General features: G+C 37.5%; 3 protein-coding genes across 5 annotated transcripts in view; 2 read left to right on the forward strand and 1 right to left on the reverse strand.

Moving 5' to 3' along the window:
- The window catches only part of LOC126278703 (WASH complex subunit 3), a 48500-nt gene extending 45582 nt beyond the window's left edge, over window positions 1-2918 (forward strand). The window contains exons 3-4 of the mRNA XM_049978973.1: window positions 2006-2238; window positions 2761-2918. Of these exons, the coding sequence (XP_049834930.1) occupies window positions 2006-2238; window positions 2761-2830 (303 nt within the window). The 3' untranslated portion in view covers window positions 2831-2918. The remainder of the gene's footprint in view (window positions 1-2005; window positions 2239-2760) is intronic.
- On the reverse strand, window positions 2872-4139 carry LOC126278705 (60S ribosomal protein L44). 2 transcript variants are annotated; one of them, XM_049978976.1, is made up of 4 exons: window positions 4034-4139; window positions 3695-3868; window positions 3143-3259; window positions 2872-2939 (listed from the first exon to the last, which is right to left on the reverse strand). In XM_049978976.1, exons 1-4 carry the CDS (start codon window positions 4034-4036, stop codon window positions 2919-2921), a joined length of 315 nt encoding a protein of 104 aa, XP_049834933.1. In that variant the 5' UTR covers window positions 4037-4139; the 3' UTR covers window positions 2872-2918. The 2 variants fall into 2 exon arrangements, with proteins under 2 accessions (XP_049834933.1, XP_049834934.1); XM_049978977.1 differs by lacking the exon at window positions 4034-4139 and adding an exon at window positions 3982-4011.
- A 47-nt stretch (window positions 4140-4186) lies between these two features.
- LOC126278704 (glutamic acid-rich protein-like) lies at window positions 4187-8903 on the forward strand. 2 transcript variants are annotated; one of them, XM_049978974.1, is made up of 3 exons: window positions 4187-5015; window positions 6926-7070; window positions 7164-8903. In XM_049978974.1, exons 1-3 carry the CDS (start codon window positions 4902-4904, stop codon window positions 7223-7225), a joined length of 321 nt encoding a protein of 106 aa, XP_049834931.1. In that variant the 5' UTR covers window positions 4187-4901; the 3' UTR covers window positions 7226-8903. The 2 variants fall into 2 exon arrangements, with proteins under 2 accessions (XP_049834931.1, XP_049834932.1); XM_049978975.1 differs by having other exon boundaries at window positions 4610-5015; window positions 7167-8903.
- The last annotated feature ends 11502 nt before the right edge of the window (window positions 8904-20405 follow it).

Raw genomic sequence — 20405 nt, forward strand, 5'->3', positions numbered from 1 at the left:
GAAGAAACTAACTTTACAGATAACTGCAATATGGAATGGGCATATTACTACACATCACACAGAGGAATTCTAGAAATATTTCAGCTTTCAGGCAAAGTTCTCTTCTAGAGGTAGAGATCACATGTGCAGCCTCTGACTCGAGGCACAGCTACAGTCATGCCTTAGCACTCTGTCATTGGTCAAATACATGCAATTTTGGCCTCATTGTGTTGGTCTTACTGGTATGGTTGTGCCCAGTGTGATCTTAAAGATCCACTCTTGGATGATTAACATTACAGCTCAATACACACATCGCATTAGGGGGCAGTTCACATTTAATTATAGACTTTTTTATTGCTGCAATATCATTACTCATGTGCTAAGGCAGTATTGAACAGAAATTGTTAAAAATCATTACCAGATCTGGTCAGGTGCACAAGGATTTGAGTTAAACATGAATTACGTGCTGTATTACAGAGGTGGGTGCAAACTTCACTTTCCTTGGAAAAAAAAAAAGTCAAATCTAGTGGGCTAACACGATCCTTGAATAATTAGAGAAAGTAAATTTTCATCCAGGTTAAGCAGCTCATTAGACTGTCTCAAATTAGTAAACCAATGGTTTGCAGGTTGGTACCATGAAATTTGTCAGGTACATTGTGTGAATTTCCTCTGATAATTGTGTATGTAGAAATGAATGCACAATACATTTTAAATAGCAATTCCCTAAACTATGCTAAAGCAATGTCAATACAGTCAGCTGTGTGGTGTTAATAAGTGTCAATTTAACCATTAATTTGTTTTGCACAATGCAGTCAGTCCTTGTATACTTCACTTTCAACAACTCTTGCGATGTTTGATAGGGTGGAAGGGGAAAAAAAAAGAGTGAGGTGCACATAATTAGTAATGTTAAACTGAAGTTCCCTAAATAACTGGCTGGGCAAAGTCAGTTCAAAGGTTAGAGGAATGCAATGACTCACCTCTTAATAGGACCATGCCTAGTAAAGCAATGTGGTGGTGAAACTAAGGTTCATGTTTACAATAGCTGTAAGTTTTGCTTAAGAATAGATGCTCAGGGAAGTACAATATGCCCTTAAAAAGGTGGAAATATATTTGACCAAGAATATATGCTCTGCAGGCATACGGTAATGATTCCAAGGACACTGTCCTACTAGAGCACAAAAAGTTATTTACTAGATTTTTACAAAATGTTTACATAGATAATAACACCCAACAATCATTAAATTTTAGTATGTAATAATCCAGTAGTCAAATGAAATGACAAATACTTACATTTTCTGACATTTCACCCATTAACAGATTCAACATCCCCCCCCCCCCCCCCACACACACACACACACACACACACACACACACACACACACACACACAGCATTAATAAAGTGCAGGAAAGCTGAATTCATCTCTACCAAAGTGTTCTGTGTGAGATAGTAACACTAAAGATATACTATGTATTCCAGCAGTAATTCCTTTAATTGGTGACAAAGTACCACCCCCTCTTTCATGACATGTAGACTGTATTACACACAAGCTTCCCTAGAATAATTTTAGTGTGCTCTTAGAACTAAGTAATTATACATCCATACTATATTCTTCATACCAATATCCTCTTGCCTTTCATATGCCTCAGCTTGCTATTTATATCTATGCACTTCATTATGACACTAGAGCTTCAAAATTGAAGACCACCATGTGTCGGCTCTCTCCAAGTGTGTATACACCTTCCAGAGTTAAGCTAAGTAAAGAGGTAGTAAACCACTACTAGACACCAGTCACTCAATTCTTAATTACTTTAAAAGCATCAGATCAAGTACTTTCACAGTTAAAGACCCCCATCTGCTATTACAATTTCACGCGTTTTCAAACATGTAAAAGCAGGAGTAGTGGCTTGATCTTGTGAGGTATTGCATGGCAATAAAAATACTTAAAACATTTAAATTCTTTGTCAAGTATAGTCCCCAATTTGAACTTCAAAAATTTATTAAGAATTTACTTTTTCAACTTTCAGCTAAATTCCATTGCTGGTCTTGAAGAGGTTCCAGTTACAGTGTCTTATAGTGCAGATAAACCAGAAGAACTGCAGCCACCAGTTACTAATGAAACCACAACAGAGCAACCAGACCCTCAACCACAAATTGATCCTGCACTTTCAAAGTTTGTACGTATGATTCAAGTGGGGGTTCCAGTACAGGCAGTAAGAATGAAGATGCAAGCTGAAGGAATGGATCCAAGTGTTCTTGAGTACGTACCCATGGCATTTTGTACCTGTAGATCGTTTAATTCCTGCACTATACAGAAACAGTATTTCCTGTCAATATTATTTCCCCCATTCATAACATTTTCCTCTCAATCAAATGAAAATACAATTCGAGATCAAGTATTAAAATTGCTTGGATAACAGCAAAGGCATGTTATTCCAGACAATACATCAAAATATACTGTGTTGTAATGACTGTAGTAATATTAAACCTCATTCATCATTAAAAGTCCATTTACTTCATTACCTTGGGGCTATTTTACAAACTGTTTCTTTACTTATTTAACACTGAAATTATGATGCAACTGCTAATTTGTTCTGGCTCACTATATCTTAAATGTTAATAGTAATTGATTGTAACTGGGACATACTTTGTTTACTTAGATGTCACTTCTAGTTCATGCACATCACAGTCCAACAAATCAACTTCATCTCAAATTTGAAAATTAATTTCTCCGTCATTAGCACTGATTAATATACTCTAATTTGTCTTGTTTTGGTTTCAGCAATTACGGAGCACTGTCCAAGGTACAAGTGAGGGAAGAGATTGAATCTGACACTGATTCCAGTGACTAATTGTTAGTGAACTTATGAAAACTTGCATAAATAAAAGGAACTTGTTATGTTATGATCATTTTATTTAATAAACCATATTTACAAATAATCAGAACTGGATCATTTGGCCCTACAACAGAAAGAAAAGTTCAAATTAGAAACCAGACATGGAAATTGCTCACAACAAAAATGATGAAAGGATGCATAACCTTTAAAACAGGTTCCTTGATCATAACCATTACTAAAGCAGTGTAATACATGGTTGTAACTCGAAAACTCTTGGGAGAAACTGGTTATGCATCCTTCTGTAGGTCTTAAATCAACTGTACATACCTTCCTCTTTTTGTCACCACCAAGTTCAAAATGTTTGCAGCGTTTCAAAGGAACTTGTTTCCTGTATTTGCATTCTGTGCACTCCATTCTCAGAACTATTTTCTTCGTAGTTTTCGCCTGAAATATTAAATTTGAACTGAAACTTAACATTTTAATATTACCTACTTAATTCAACATAAATTATTAGTCGCAAATTATTAAACGCAGTGAAAGCTATCTCCTTAATTTGCATGTAAAAACGCTAAATGCTGACCACTTTAATTATTCATCTGGATGAAACTGACTGTAGTACACAAAATGCTTTGGTTAACACCCAGTGACCAGTCCCATCCACAATTATACTTGTAACATCCAATGTTTTACGATCATTTCAAAAGAGCAAAGCATGGAATAGAATCCAATGTACACAACACTCTTTTCAATCTGGACAAGTGATTTGCTACCACTTTAACAATGAATGTAATTCCCTGGCACTTTAACAGAAGTTAACAGCGAACGCATTTTTCACTTCGGCGCAGCATAGATAAAATGTACAGTAACTGACAACCTCACCTTTTTCCTGAATATGGGTTTCGTCTGTCCACCGAAACCTTGCTGCTTTCTGTCGTAACGGCGTCGTCCTTGTGACGCTTGCCTTTCTTTAGACTTCTTGTACTGAGTTACTTTGTGCTGCTTATGCTTTTTGCATTTCTTGCAGAACGTCCTACGTTGTTTCGGAACGTTAACCTATATATCAAACAACAATAAAATAAATTAATTACTAACTTATTTAACTTTTACAAAAATAACATAAAAGATATTTTTAGGAACATAAAACAATATAACTTAATATCCAATACCATTTTAATTCACAGATGCTTACGGATTACATCAATCACAATTTCTACTCACCATGTTGCCTGCAATCAAAGATCTACACAGACAGAGTTGAGAGTACCGTGCAGTCGTTAAGAGATAGACAACAAAGATATAAGCTGCTCCACAGTCAAAGTTATTCTTTGTCGTAACAAATGCTTAATTAATTTAAAATATATTTGCTCAGTAAATAGCAGTTTACAATAGGGTCAAGTTGATAGATATTCTCTACAGTCTTCCCTTCTAAAAAAGTAAATTTTATAATGGAATTTAATAACGAAATATAACAATGAAAAGAAGTAAGTTCTCATGGACGGATATTCTGGAAGGTTAAAATAACGCAAATGTAGTGAATATATTTGTTTGTTCGCGTCTTTTTAAGCAGTTAGTACGTGTGATAGAAATTACATTTTTTCTTACTTGCTTACAGAATATTCTATGAGAAAATTAAGTAATATTTCTCAAAGATTTTTCGAGTATTAATAGTTGAAACATAGTTCATTAATTTTAGTACTGATAGAGTTTGCATTAGCTATATATCGACATCATGTCATCGAGATCTCGCGGAAACTACAGATATATCTTTGGTTGACAGGCTTTGATAGCCTCAAACCCAATTGCTATTTTCGGTGAATGTACTCTCCAACCCCTCGTTTTAGCAAATTATATATTTTATTTCTGCCCAAATTCGAAATTTCATCTGCAGTTATTTTGAATTTACGAGAGTAATATTTTTTCTGTTCGAAATAACTGGTTCAATTTCTTATATGGACTTCGACAAAGTTCTTTGCGTCATCAACCAATCACCGGTTTATCGAGCTTCAAGCCCGCGCCATCTTCATTTTTGAACAAAGCCAGTTGGAAGTGCGTTACGCGAAGTACACTTCGAATCTCTCCGGTAAAGATGAGTTCTAAGGAAAATAACTCTGAAGTCGCTGTCGACAAAGTTACAGAAAACAACGAGAAGGCGGGAGGTGATGCAAAATCAGAAGTTAAAGGCACTAAGAGGCCAGCAGAGGTGAGTAATATATGTGAAGCATTACTCGTGTGGTAATGTAGGACGACGCTTTAAAGTGTTGGGTTGTGAGTACTATCGTGTTGACATAACATTAGTATTTGTGGATAATGTGAAGATAATTAGTGTTAAAGTTAGATTTTGTTAATGTTATCTGCGTTGTGTGTGCATTTTGTCAGCCGATTTCGCAACTTCAATTATGTGAATGCCGGTATGGGTTTGCAAATGGTAGCACTGCGCGGGAATCTTAAGCTCGAGTTCAGTTTTTGATTGAACTTATGTAATTCAGTGTCGTAGCGTAGCTGTTATGTGAAATTGCAGTATCGTATTCATTTTTTATTTTTTTTATTTATTTATTTTTTATCTTTGAACTCGTAGTGATATTTATTTTTAAAAAGTAGTTCTACCATGGCTTAGTCATGGCGTTAGGATTTCCTTCAGAGACTTCGATTTTTTAGTGTGATAATTTATGCGTGTTTTTAGTTTTACATAAAATCCTTTACGTTAACTTGTTGCTGTGAATAAACTTCGGCTAGCAGTATGTTCTTGCTGACTTCGTTTCATCTTTAGATGGTCCACATATTTACAGCTAATCAAAATGTCCTTTTTTTTTTCTTTGCGTGTTTGTTTTATCGTTTCCGGCGTGTTACACAGCGCATATAGTAATATGCGGCCATAAAGTCGCAAAAGGGGAGATTTAGTTGGGGGAGGAGCCGTAGGGTGGGAGTTGTCCGTGGCATCCAATCACAAGCATAGACGCGGAGAGGGGCGGACTCGAGAACCTAGCCTCTCTACAGGTTACCAGAAAATCGATGTCGTTAGCAATGGTTTGCTGTTCCTTTATGTCTTGATCTTCGCGCTCTTTCTGTGTTCCTTTCACGCTGATTCCGCTTCGCAGGTTCTTTTGTCTTTAGTTACGCCATTATGTTTTTTACTTGTATTGTAAGTTACGCTTCCAGAGAAGTGGCACCCTGCGTAATAAGCTTGTATTGCTTGCCGGGGCACGCATAAACACTTTGTGGTGCTTTCCGCTTATCGAAAAACGGGCTGTGTAAATAGGAATGTTTGAATGATTAATAACAGTAATATTGCACAGACCTTTTCCGTGTATTGAAAGCAGTTTATAAGTAAATTAAAAAGACTAATTTTTCCCAGTGTTCCGTATCGTCACTTATAATGAAGTTAGCGTTGCATATTTGTGTTAAGATGCGCTTTGTGGTACTTGGTAAAAACTTATATCAAGTCGTGTACGAATAGAATGTTTTTAATGCGGCGTTTTTGTGATTAAAAAATAAAACCTTAGCGCATCTGCCGCAAGTATGTAACGCAAATTTTTCATATGACGGTAAGAATAATTTCGTAGCACTTAGATTTTTTTAAAAAAAGGAAAAATGTAGTATATGAAGAGTTTCGCAATGATCTGTTTTTGAGATCTTGGCAGCACAATCGTTGCTTTGTAGTTTCGCCATTAATCAGAAATGAATTGAGCTAGAACACTTAATTGCAAGTAGTCAAGTGCAAATAAAATATATTAAATTCCTCCAACATGCCAGCTCCCATTTTTGAGAAAATGCTGTTTGAAATTTGTAAATATCTCTGGAAAAACCGCAAACAGCCACAACCTTTCTTGGGGTATCTTTCATTTCGCTGTGCTGTGGCGTAGTAAATCAGCCATAAAGTGTTGTAGGTTGCAGTTTATTGTAAAGAAAAAATTACGAAATTGCAGCGTCGATACTTACAGATAAAATCAGTATATATAGGCTCAAGTTTAGTTTCTCATTTACAAATCACTTGTTGACTTTTAAGTTTGACAGCTGGTAAATATTTTGTGTACAGTTAATTAGTTCACACGTCATATGAATGTTTGTAAACAAAATTGATATGTACATTTACAAGTTATTTCTTTCTTTCAGTCTAAAGGAGAAGATGTGAAAAAACAGAAAAAAGAGGAGAATGGCGAGGAGGATGACGTAGAGGATGAGGAAGATGTGGAAGGAGAGGAGGAGGAGGAAGAGGAAGAACTTCCAGAAGGAGAGGAAGAATTAGATGAGGGAGAAGGTTTGTATTACATTGGTTAAAATGTTCCATGATAATTGTGCCTTTGTGAGCTGTTGCATTATGTTTTACTTAACTCAAATCTACTTGTTTCAGAAGAGGAAGAAGATGAGGGTGAAGGAGAAGGGGAAGGTGAAGAAGATGAAGAGGATGCATAATGAGAAGTGTGCTATAAAGACTTGTATACAGAAAGTGAGCGACGTGTTCCTGCTTCACTAAAAGCTTGGAACTATGGAGTGAAAAAATTCACATCAGTTTGAAAGACTTCGATGATGGATTACATAGTCATTCTTTTTTTCTTTCTGTCTAACCATCGAAACAGTTCTGAAGATTGAAGTTCTATGGCGTGTGCTGTGTTAGTTGGAAACATTTGGGCTAAGGTACCGGTAGGTCTTTTTTATAAATAAATAAAAACCCTTGCAATGTACCCTGTTTTACTGTATGAGTGACTAATTTTTTACTGTGGTAGTTTAGTCCTGATACATTGTGTGACAGTATTGAAAGAATGGGAGAACTTTAACACTGATACCCAGGCTCACTCCTTAACTCCAAGTTTTGAAGTGGAATATGAATTTAATAATTTTATATGGGGGATTTTAAAATATACTAAATCATTCACAACACATGGTTTTATTTAAATTTGATTTTCATTTCTCACTTAAACTGTGAATATTCCCCCATTACGAATTTGAAATAAAGCAGGGATTATAGGCTGAGGGCAGCCTTGTAAAGACGATATTGGAAGTAATTCATTAATAGTAATGAAATGTAAAGAAACGTTTACAACCAAATGGAATGACGAATATTGTGTGTGTGTTTGAGTTGTGAAAGAAACAATATTTTGTAATAACAGGAGGATTTTGTTTCATTTGAGTTGTTTCCTTTTTAAAAGTGTTTTGTTTCCACTCCTACTTTCGAGTTGTAATATGTTTCGTCATGCTGTAACATAGAATAGCTATCTTTTTTTATTGTGAACAGTGAATACAATTTTACTGTACAAAGATTTTTGAAAAAAGAAAAATAGACCACAAAAACCTCAGCAGTGGAATAAATTTGACCACTTTGATACAAATGTGCACCTTTCAGTGTTAACTGCCAGCAAGAATCAGTCTTAAGAGGCAATAAAATGTTTCTCTAGTAAAGTATGTACTAATTCAATTTTGTTTTGAAGATCTCCTAAATAGTTGCAGTTGATGTAAACGTGTAGATACATGTATTGTAACATTTTTCTCTTAAGAGAATACCTGTCTGTTACATGGTCAGTTGATGACTGTACATGCTCTGCTCATTCCATGTTTGATAGTTGAAACCATATTTTCTAAACTTTGTTTTTTGGCATTTAAAGGGAAGTGTTAGGAAAGGAAAATTGCTGTAAATTTAGGGAGTATGTAGTGAACTTGTAATTCTAATGAGTGACTAAAAGTGGCTAGAATTAAATGTGCTTTCTTATTTCAACCCTTCCAAGTATGTGCATATTAGTGGGATATTGGTAGTATTATGAAGAGCTTATTTTCTCAGGGATGAATTCCTGTGCGGTAAGTGTAGGAAACGTATTGCCCTGTGCAAATAGTGGTGCGAAATTGGAAGCATTATTGGCTCTGGATTCTAGTTCAGGAATGGGAGCAGCAATAGTTCGATAAGTGCCGCACATTGCTGTGCTGCTTCCATCTAGTGGTGGTTGCATTATGAAGTTCTGTGAGCGCTCACCAGAGGCGCAGTGGTTACTACGATAATGGCGCTGACGTAGCTGGACGCTAGACTTCACATTGCATACCTGAAGATGTACGTACAAATTGTCCAATACAAATAAAAGTCTGAAACTTGAGATTTTTTAAACTTGTGGTGTTTTAATTTGACGAATCCAGTTTCCATGTGAGTCTGTTCCCGGTTTGAGTGTCCGTTCCTTTGCTTTATCATCCTGATGTGCTTAATAACCTGAGATAAGGAACGTAATTTTTTTCTAAGTGGAAAGGTGGCAGGTTGTGATAGGTGTAACTATTAGTAACGGATTATGAGTTTCTTAGTGTGTGAATGTTACATGTTTTGGGGTTGCTGTTGCTTGGTGTCCACCGCTTGAGATTGAAGTACCTGCCTATAATGTTCAGACTATTTCAGTGTTGACGAAATGATCTACGTAAATGCCTGTGGACACAAAGCAATTAACGTCTAGGTGTTGGTTTTTAGGTGGGAAGGGGCTTTATTATGTAGCAAGCTTTTTATGAATTGCTCAAATTTTTGTTTTTTGAACGATGAGTTGACGTTGCTGGTACGTACACATTATGTTGTGACAACTGTAATATGCATCTGTCTTCAATCTAAGCTCAGTGATGCAAATAACTTAAGACAAGTGCAGGTGTCAACGAAATTCTCAAAGGTAAGTGGTAGGAGATGGATAATTTGTTGCATATGATGCCACTCCTGGTACTTAAGCAAATTATGCATGCCATTAATGCAACTGAGAAGTTTGTTCAAAATTATATAAACTGATTATTGCAATGGTTTGCATTGAGTATCCAATTAAAATCGCCCAAATAAAAAATACATTGGCAACTGTATAATTTTGGGGCATCGGTAGTTATTGGTTACTAACTCCATGTTAACAGGAGACGTCATTTTCGCTCCGTTTCACGTACTGAGGTGTAGCGCGTATGTCAGCAGTACCGCACTAGTGTGCTTCCTGATGTACATATTGCTTATTTTTCACTAATAGGGGATTTCATCGGAATTATTGGAAAGGGCATTTTTCATAGCATTCAGAATAAGGTTTAGCAGTTCCTTGTTCTTTTTTGTTATTTTTTCAATGAAACTGAGAATGTGTTGCGGTGACTTAATGGTTGTTGCGCGTACTGTATGGATGAAACTCAGAATAGACCATTTCCGTCAATACAGTTGTTTTTGGTTAAGGACCTTAAAGATGTGTGTGCGGAGAACAGAAATTTTATTCGAAAGAAATGATTTTTCTCTTATAGATCAATATGTGCAATGTTTTTCCCATTAACGTAAGCCAAGCAACTGTAGTGTAAGGTGCTAGCTAGATATATGAAACGGGAGTAATTATTTGGTGGATCGTAATTTTTTTTAAGGCAGGCAGCTTGTAGAAATGCTAAGGGATGTAAGGTATCTCTTTGCTTTAGGTTAGGTGAATTCAGTCACAATTTCTTACAAAATAAGTATCGAAAGACCGTTTATTAAATCTTAACTACTTTAATTGCTATTAGTTAAGACTTCGTGGACATGAGGGGGTAGGGCCTCTAGTTTGTAAGAGATTTGCACTGTCATTTTTCTGTGTACCGGATAGCGGCCAGATAAGTGCGAATATTTTCCGTATTCAATTTTTTGGAATACACGTAGTTTTTGGCTTTGCCTGACACCAGCGATATGGGTTGTTTTCACGGCTAATGGCTGTAGGTGCACTGGCTACTGATCTGTTTTATGTTCTTCCTTCTGTTGCTGACCTGACGGCATGAGAATTCGCTTTGGGATATTTTTTCTAGTTGCGGGTTGGCGGTGGCGAACGCAGCAGCCTGTATGCGTCTCTAGCTAACAGGATCCACGGTTGGGTCCTCCTGGGGGTACAAATTTTTTAGCGTCTCTCAACTCTCAGCCCCCAATAGTTATAATTGTTTGTAAGTGCCTGGGTGAAACGCTGTAGTGATTGCACTATGAAACACACACGGTTGTATTTTTTGTTTTCCCTAGGGCCGTTTTCTGGGTGTCCGAAGTACTGAAGCAAAACTGATTAAATGTTTCGCGTCGTCTGTTACAGGTAATGTTAGGAAAATAGCGAATACAAAAATTTGCCATTGAATTCCTTTTCTTGGTACTGAACAGAAAATGACCAGATTTACAAAATCAAACTATGGAACCAAACTAGCAGTAGAAATGAATCTACAAATGTGTTACGAAAGTGAGTCTTAGTTGTAATTATTTCATGAACAATTTCTTTTCATCAAGCCATGAAACGTTTGTGTCAGAGAACACTCATTCTGAAGTAGCATTAGTGCCAGGTAGATTTAGAACAAACACAATGAATCACAAATTTTAGCATCAGATATCGTGAGATGCAACGATGGATTATTTTTCACTAGCACATTTAACATTTTTTAATTCATGGTATTTCATTTACAGTTGGTTCGCTTCCTCAAAAAGCCTATCTTCACCTATTTTTCTCAGAATATTTTCATCGAACTTTGCTCAAGTTTCAACTTCGCCGAGCCTTCAAAACAAAGGCATATTTGAACTGAACACAGTTCAGGAACACCAAAAGTCGTGCCTAGTTCAGTTTGATTTTATCGAAGTTAGTACTTTCTTTATTCTTTGGGATGACCATTCATTCTACATTTGGTTATGCTACACGTTACATAAAACACGATATTTCAGAGTATACGGGACAGTTATCGGAAACGGGACAGTAAAAGTATAGAAGTGCATAGGACGCCACTTCAGCTTGAAAGGCGCTACGGAAGCGGAAGCCTTTACAATTCATAAATAAAGATAAATGGCAGCAAATGATGGCGTAACAGCTCATATACCACAAGCTTAAACACCTATTGCAGTATAGCTGAGAAAAAAAAAAACTATGTAATAAATAACTAAAGCATAAGTAACGTGCGAATCGGTAGTTGCGCATTCAGCGTGACTGATTGCTAATCGACGGGAGCCAGGTTCGATTCCACGCTGGGTCAGATACTTTCTCCACTCGGGAACTGGATTTCATGTTGCCCTTATGTCCGTCTTTCCATTAGTGAGATGGCTGAATTGGCACGACCCAAAGCCAATAGACTGAAATATATAAAAAAAAAAAGAATAAGTAAAATGTGGACTGCTCATCACACACCATAGTCTTTTCAATCCAAACATTAGGATTAAGTGGCGTTTACGCGGAACGATGAGTGGAATCCTTTCCCCGTCACTTCCTCTCCTTTGGATCTGCCATTAATACATTGGTCTTATTGTCAAGCTCTTGTAAATTTTTTCTTTGTGTGTAACTTCTTTGAGTGTTCCTCATTCGCTTTTCTTTCTTGTGTTGGAACCATAAGCAATAGATATTAATGTTAAGATCATATATAAAAAAAAAACTTGTTTTGGAGCTGAAACAACTAAACTGCAGTGCACCAACTTTTACGCTATTTCGTCGTATTACACACGATTAGCGTTCCAACAACTTTAATTGGAATTTAACTTTTTCAAAGCAATAAATAAATGTGGTTTCAAATTGGAGGTCGTGACATGTCGGAAAGCAAGTCTTCTCGATTTCCGACCATAGTCGTTTTTCCTTTTTGTTGTACGGATTGGATATGTATACACATATTTTCCACAAATAAAGCATTCCTATTACCTTCCGTCTTGTACAGCAGAAGCGCCACCAGTACTGCCGACGATGTACAACTTGGGATGTACGCTCCCCGCTGCTCAGGGAACGAGAAATAAGTGAATCTATTTTCCTTATACAGGGATATGACAGAAACGACCATTCTAAGCAAAAGATTCTAGTTAACATGGGTTCTAGGATGCATTCCTTAAGAGCTACGAGCACGTTTTCACCTTCGATACTGTGAAACAAATCTCTTTAACTGGAAGCTCATTGCTTTCCGTATTTTGAGACGGGCCGAAACAAGATGTGAACAAGGGCTCTAAAATGCACACCTTAAGAGGTGTTCACTACAAGAGACATGTTTCACGGCAGTGGAGATGAACAAGTGCTCATAGCTCTTAAGCTATGCACTTCAGAGCCCATGTTTACTGGACTTCTTTTCTTGTTTTGGTCCATACCAACGCTTCGCAAAACATGGAAAGCAAAGAGTTTCCAACAGATGAGATCTGTTTCACACCATCGAAGATGAAGAAGTGCTCATAGCCCTTGAGGTATGCATTTTAGAGCTCATGTTTAATGGAATCTTTTGCATTCCTCCGTCACGCTGTATACTCTGCGATTGATACAATTTTGGTTGACATAATTTAGGAGCTCTAACTCAAATGGTATTACACCATAAACGTTTCACTTCTGCGTCAATTCCTGGTGCCCCATACCATCTCATAAGTTTTCACGTCATAAACACGTGAGAGTAATTGGAGGAAGTGTGATGTGTGAAAGTAAAACGTCATGGATGAAGGACATTGTAAAAAAGTTTGACTGTATCTGAAAATGCAAAGGGTTGGGGGGGGGGGGGCGCTTGGAATTTTCACACAGGGCAGCAAAATTCCTGGAGTCGGCCCAGCAAATGAGGCAACATAATCGTGCATACCAAAGAAAAATAGAAATACGTGTATTGGCTCTGGGGTTGCCACTTTTGGGTGTTACCTAAAACACGGAATTTTTCACAAAAATATGGAACAATTCATAAATACTAGGAAATCAAACGCTGTGTACCAATTTCAATAACATTATAATTAGTTTCATTAAAAGAACGAGATAATTATTGAAATTCGTAAAAGAAAGGAACTTACAGCCTCTTAACAGTACATGCAGTACAATACATTAGGTATGACAAAGCATGCAGAAAAACAGTAATAGAACTATTTTATTTTCTCCACCTGTACTTCACTTTTGCCAAGCTGACTTTAAAATTGCTCTAACTTTAACATGCAATAGACTTTTTATGAGACGCATTCATGTTTATAGTAATTAGCAGTTCACTTTTAATCAGTTCTATTAAACACCTGTTTGTACTCTGCTAACATTTGTTAGACATTAAGGATAAAATGCATTCGAAATGCGTTTGATCCAGGGACGCTCACTACAAAAGACACAAGTTTTCTAATTCTATTAATTTCTGTTGTCCTTGATGACCAATAAACACTGAGAATCACTTGTTTGAGCCATGTTCTGAACTTACCAACAAGGCAAAACTCTTCACAAAGTTCCTGATATCATTTACTTCAGTTAATTAGAGGGCTTCACTATAGCCCCCAGAGAAGTAAATCTATCCTTCTGTTTAAACAAAAAAGACTGTAGCTTCGCTGCAACTTTCTCCTGCGATTGTTGACGGTAGTTTAAGTGCTATTGATAGAACTGCATAAAACTTTTTCCACATTGGTTCTTTCTGAAGAAGAGAGAGCTTCCATTGTATTGTTAACTGCAATTCCGAAGAACTGATCTTCTTTCTTTTGTTCCAGTTTTCTCGTCAGTAAGCATATTTCGTCGTAAGTGTCAACTATAGGAACGGTGACTTTTTCTAAGATCTTGATGCACTGAACAAAAATCTTAGCTGCATTGCTGAAGAAAAGTAAATGGATTTCTAGCAATATATCCTTAAGTTCATCTTTTGCATCAAAATACTTCTTCTGATCATTGGAACAGACCTCTCCCAGTAATTTGGAGTAGCTTTTGATAGCATGCCAGTTGTAAATTAATCTTTCTACTTCCACGTTTTAAGGAAAGCCATTGAGTCGTAACGTGTCAATATCTCCACCCATTCAATGTCTACGAACTCAAACAGATGTGGAGAAATGACTATGTATTTTCAGAATAACGGTTCCTATGTCAGTATCAAAGCAATCAGTTGCATGCCTCGTTGTATTATGGACGATATGAACTGAGCAATTTGATTGAAAAATTCTGGAATGTGCATCATGAAGCCTCTTAAATCAGAATTGTGCTTACCGTAATTGACATTAGTGTTGTCTGTTGCATAGGCATCAGTCTTGTCTAAAGGCAGGCCACTTCCATTAACTACCTTAATGAATCGAGCTTGCTGTTTCATTAGCACTTTCATAAAAGTCCAGCAATTTGGTTTGTACACCACGTGAAGTATACTTCAACGGGAGGATACTTTTTTACGATTGCCTTTATTGCTGGCGTCTGTTGCAACTGAAAATAAACATTTTTTACAATCAAGTTCGGTCATATCGTTTAGAGACTGTACAGCCAGTGTATCTTGCTTCGAACTTTCTCCCTTCGTTCTCCCACAAGAAATATTGTTAGCAATACGGGAATGCCCAAAAACATGAGGTATCAGTTTATTCGAACAATCCATGCTGGCTTAACTGTGGTTATACTGAACTGCGTGAAACACAGTGTTTACCGTATTTCTGCTGCACATACTTTATCTTGCTGTGTTTGAGAGGTCATTTGGTTTGAAAAGTACGAGTCCAATTTTTCATTTTATTTTGTGACTTGTATTTCCTTTATGGGTTTCATTTCTAGTATGTTGCTTAAGATCTGACTCAACACCATGAGATACAGAGAATTATCGCGCACAGACTGAACATAGGGCATTTGGCATTCTCCAGTGACAGGTTGAGCCACGTACATGCGATTCCCAGGTAATCGATTTTGATATGCCTTTACTCGTTTAACTTTCTTCATAGGAGTCGTTTTCACTGAATTTTCGTTAGAATCTGACATCTTAACACTGATGTCTTCGATGAACTTTGATAACTTGTTAGTTTCAAACAGCATGATCAATCACATTGGAAATTGGAAGGGAAAATACACGGAAGTGCACGGAAGAAGACGAAGTAAATAACCCAGCATGCTGAGCTTTACCAGCGAATGGCGAGACATCACGAGATTTCCTTATTCTAAAGCTTCAGTGTATATAAAAAAAAAAAAAAAAAAAAAAAAAGCAATACCGCTATTCTGAACTTCTACGACCCTCAAATCAAATATGGATTTTAAAATATTTAGAGACGAAAGAGAACAAACGCTCGTTTTTACGGGACAAAAGTTCATGATACGGAATGCAAAATTTCCACTTCAAATACTGGATGTCCCGTACAATACGAGATAAGTGGCATCCTTAATTAGCTTTCTTTTATTATAGAAAGAATTCTTCGTCTACAACAATTAACTTTTGATATCTTCCTGTGTTTGGCCATCTTGTGTGTGTTTCTTCATAGATGGCGAAGTCACCCCTTCTCGTTCTTCGTCTTTTTCTTTTAGTGTGCAACAGCTGATTTTGATATTATTCAAATCTACTTTCTATTATTCAGTATTACTTTTGTCGTAGCTTTGTTTACGTTCAAGTCATTTACTGCAAAATGCTGTGCATCACATTCTAACAGGTCTGCTAAAGTCTTCCTCACTTTTGACTAAAATGCCTTCTGTAAATCTTACGTGGCACCTGTTCCACTTACACTTCTATCCTCCTTCCGAAACGGTCTTTCATTTCCTTAATTGCTGTCTTCTCAAGGTGTGAAGCCACTACGAAATTATCCTGATTTTTCCTCGTTTGTCTTTCTCCTACAAGCCGAAACTCAGAAAGGGTACCTTTTCTGAAACCAAATGTGTCACCCGTACATTTTCATTATTTTTAGCCATTCACCTCTATGTTATTCTATCCAGCTGTTTACTAGAGTGACATATCAGACCAATTGCTTAATTGTCGTTGCATTTGGTTGTCACTGATTTCAATTATTTTTACAACCATTAAAATAATCTAGTTCCCATACATCTCATAGATTTCAGTAGCTGCTGACTTGTTTGGGCAGGTGTCTTTCGGCGCGATATCGACAACTTCCGTACCTTGTTTCATAACGTTACAGGACAGTTCCTCTTCAGCACAGAATTTTCCGATGTGCTCCTTCCATCTGTCCGTCGTTTCTTCTTTATTTAATATGTCTCTCGTCTGTCTTTTGTAGGTTAATGCACTTAACGTTTAAATTCTCCGAAGTCACATTTAATTTGGCTGCACGTTGTATGGATTCTTTCTTGCAATCGTCTCCCATTCATCCATTCCGATTTTAGCCGGTGTGAACTTCCTGTCATTTTCATTTCTAAGCAACCTGTATTGATGTCTTTCTCTCACAGTCTGAGCATCCTTATTTTTCGACTAACGAACTGGCATGTTCTGAGCTATTTGAGATGTTTGGCATCCGTTATCATTCTTCGTTTGATGTCACACAGCGTCGTAATCATTTCCATCTTTATTACATTTCATTCACCTTTCACTGAGCTTCTCTCTATGCATTTACTCAAGCAGCTGGATACTGACTGCCTCAGAAAACTTCTGTGTTGTCTCATTCTGTCTTTGATTTTTCGCACTGAATCTCCTTCATTGTACACACCTTTTTTTCTCCATCCTCTTCAGTTTCAGTGTACACTTCATCATTATGAGCTTATGATCTGAGCCTATACCAGCTCTGGATATGATCTGCAGTCTTCTATTTTATTAATACATTTTGGTCTCATCATGATGCAGTCCAGTTAAAATCTTATTGTTTCTCGTGGTCTTTAGCACACATAAACACCTCCTTATGATTTTGGCACAAGTTGGCCACTACAACACGACAAAAATTATTTCTAAACATTAGAATACAGCATGCTTTTCTTATTTCAGTTTCCCATGCGATGTCTCGAGTTATTCTACATTCAGAATATCATTCACAAAGAATTGCTAAATTTCATTGACCATCACATATTTTATAAAAATTTGTTTAGGTTTTCATTAAAAATCATGACTGGCCTGTGAAGAACCAGTGTAATTCAGCCTCATTCATCCTATGGTCTTGTCTAGAAGGGGTTGAGGAATGAACAGAGGCGAAGAGTCCACTGTTGCCTTTGGGATTGAGATTTACTCCCAAAAGGGGGAAGAATCAAGTAATCAATGGCATGAGGATACAGAAGAAAATGTAAACAACTGCATTTAAACGAAGAAAGTGTATCCACAACATATGCAGCGTTCTTATTATCATGATGACTGCATCATGCGCAAAATTACGGAATAAACAAGTCGCCCATTTGAATGTACACCTGGCAAATGCCCAGAAGAGGGTAATGTTCTGTGATACGCCGCGTATAATGTTGAAATTAGAAATGTTGTATGAAGTGCAATGGAACAATTGTACAGGATAGAGGTTTTTGGTTAATTAATTATAAGGTAATAACTGCAACATTAATAAACTATGCAACGGTTGTTGACATCAATAGGAAGAGGTTCAAATGGCTCTGAGCACTATGGGACTTAAAATCTGAGGTCATCAGTCCCCTAGATCTTAGAACTACTTAAACCTAACTAACTAAGGACATCACACACATTCATGCCCGAGGCAGGATTCGAACGCGCGACCGTAGCGCTCATGCGGCTCCAGACTGAAGCACCTAGAACCGCTCGGCCACTCCGGCCGGCAATACGAAGAGGAAGATGGTGTCAGGTTGCAATGAGCAACACACAAACCAAATTATTCTTCTGAGTAGCGACTCAAACAAGAACCACAGTCACAAAGATTTTTGTATCGACGTCGCAATCTGACAATGGAGAAATAGAGGGCATAAATCCATAAGTAGAAGAAATGCTAAAATTAAGATGTAATAATCCCACATCCTATCGTTGGTTTATTCAGATTTAATTTGCAAACACGTTTTATCTTCTACGATGGAATAATCACTCATCTATAATTATCATAGTCAGGAAATCGAATGGCGGTAATTGTAAGTCGCCGTGGCAGTCCATGGATACATTTTTCGCTCTCATTTTCCGTTATATAACTTTGCAGTAACAACAGGCCCTACTGTGAAGTGGAATGCGACTGTTCCATGATCACGTGGCCAAGTTCGCCTGCGGTTGGAGTTTGCTTTCACAGACCAGGCAAAGTGCCCTACGGAAATACAGTACAATGACACTCTTGTAATTTCTCTGTATGACCACCCCTGTGAAGATGGTTGCAGGACCCCAGCTGTTCAATATAAAATGCTGAATCAAAACGCCTTTCAGCCATCTTAACTTCCAATGCCATCTTCAGACCCACTGACCAACGTGTTGGAAGAATTCCACCTCTGGTCCAGTCAAAATAGGGGCCAACATTTAGAGACTGGTATCCGCAGATTTTTGACACAGTGTTCCCTTCGATTACCACTTGTCCAAGTGATGATCGCAGGGATCGCTGTGTTAAAAAACTGCAAATCCTGTGTACACATTTGCTCGACAGTTGTCATTTCTATGGATTTATTGCAGGATGGCGTGTAATTTGGCATGTTAAACACCGCTACTATGGATTTGTCTGGTTCCTTGTAAGATGCGTTTTTCGTTGCTTACGATCATCTTATAGGATTGACACGAGCATGGCATAATTTACGAACCATAATTGGATGTGAACAGTGGTTGCTATACACCTCCAGAAATTTATATTGCGGATGCATCACAAAGAATCTATGTTTTTGTTTGGTGTAGATGGAAGTATTTTTATCATCTTAAAGTCTGTCACTAATGAGTGGGGCAGAAGAATTGCAGGGTGGATGTATGTCAGATGATGGTCGTATATGTCCTGCCTTAGAGTATTAAGAGTGTTGCAGTCTGCATGACTAATATTTCGGAAATCACATGGCTTTAACATTACAGCGTGTTTAAGTGCAGAATCTCTTTTGGTACTGAACCCAGACACTAGAACAATACTTTAGAACTGTTAGCACAGTTGATTTACGTAAAATTCTTCAAACTCCGTTCCTCTGGAGCTCCATCATGCATAAACCTCACGTTTCTTCTTCTTAACCATCTGTTATATCACCACAACACTCTCATATCTACTATACAGCGATAAAGGATGCTAACCTCCTCGACATGCAAGCATCTGGAGAGATCTTGTGCACTCGGATAGAAGCCGTGGATAAGAATGATGCAGAACAGTCTTCACTAAACAGCAGTTACGGACTCAGCTCACTCTGTTCCTTCACAAGATGTGGAATGTAGCTGGTACTCTCCTGCTTCTGGTCAGTTGCACATTAAATCGGTGACAGTACTGCAGGGAGGGTTGGTCAAAGATAACGTGGAAAATTTCAAGCTCCAGTTTTATCCTATAAATGTGAGAATACCCTGTGACTCCTATCCACAAAGCGAGAGATGTGCAATTGTAATCATAAATCCCACACTATAATCAAAGTGCTAGAATTGTGTACATAACCTAACTGCGTCAGTATAGGACGCTGTGTGGTATACTCTGGTGTATATGTCAGAGAATGGAAATATTGAACTGTCATCTATCTACATTCACAATCGAGTATATGGTACACACAAAGAAGTGCAAGGGTGGTTTAGCGATGATACATAAATTGGGAAGCTTGTGGCTGTGTCATTGGCCAAAACTTACGGAAAAACGGGTAAAATTGCTAAAACTGAAAAGATTTTGTAGTTCATAGTTTTCCTCTGTTGGATGGTATAAAAAAAAGAGGAAGGGGAGAATGTTTGGGTGATAGACATGAATGCACCCTGAGAGACGTAGATTTCCTTCAGACTGCTGTAGCTGTATGTAATTTGGAAATTCACCACAGTGCAGTAACGAAATCTACATCTACATCCATACTCCGCAAGCCACCTGACGGTGTGTGGCGGAGGGTATCTTGAGTACCTCTATCGGTTCTCCGTTCTAGTCCAGTCTCGTATTGTTCGTGGAAAGATGGATTGT

The sequence above is a fragment of the Schistocerca gregaria genome, chromosome 6, assembly GCF_023897955.1.
Source record: "Schistocerca gregaria isolate iqSchGreg1 chromosome 6, iqSchGreg1.2, whole genome shotgun sequence".
NCBI classification, from domain to species: Eukaryota; Metazoa; Arthropoda; class Insecta; order Orthoptera; family Acrididae; genus Schistocerca; species Schistocerca gregaria.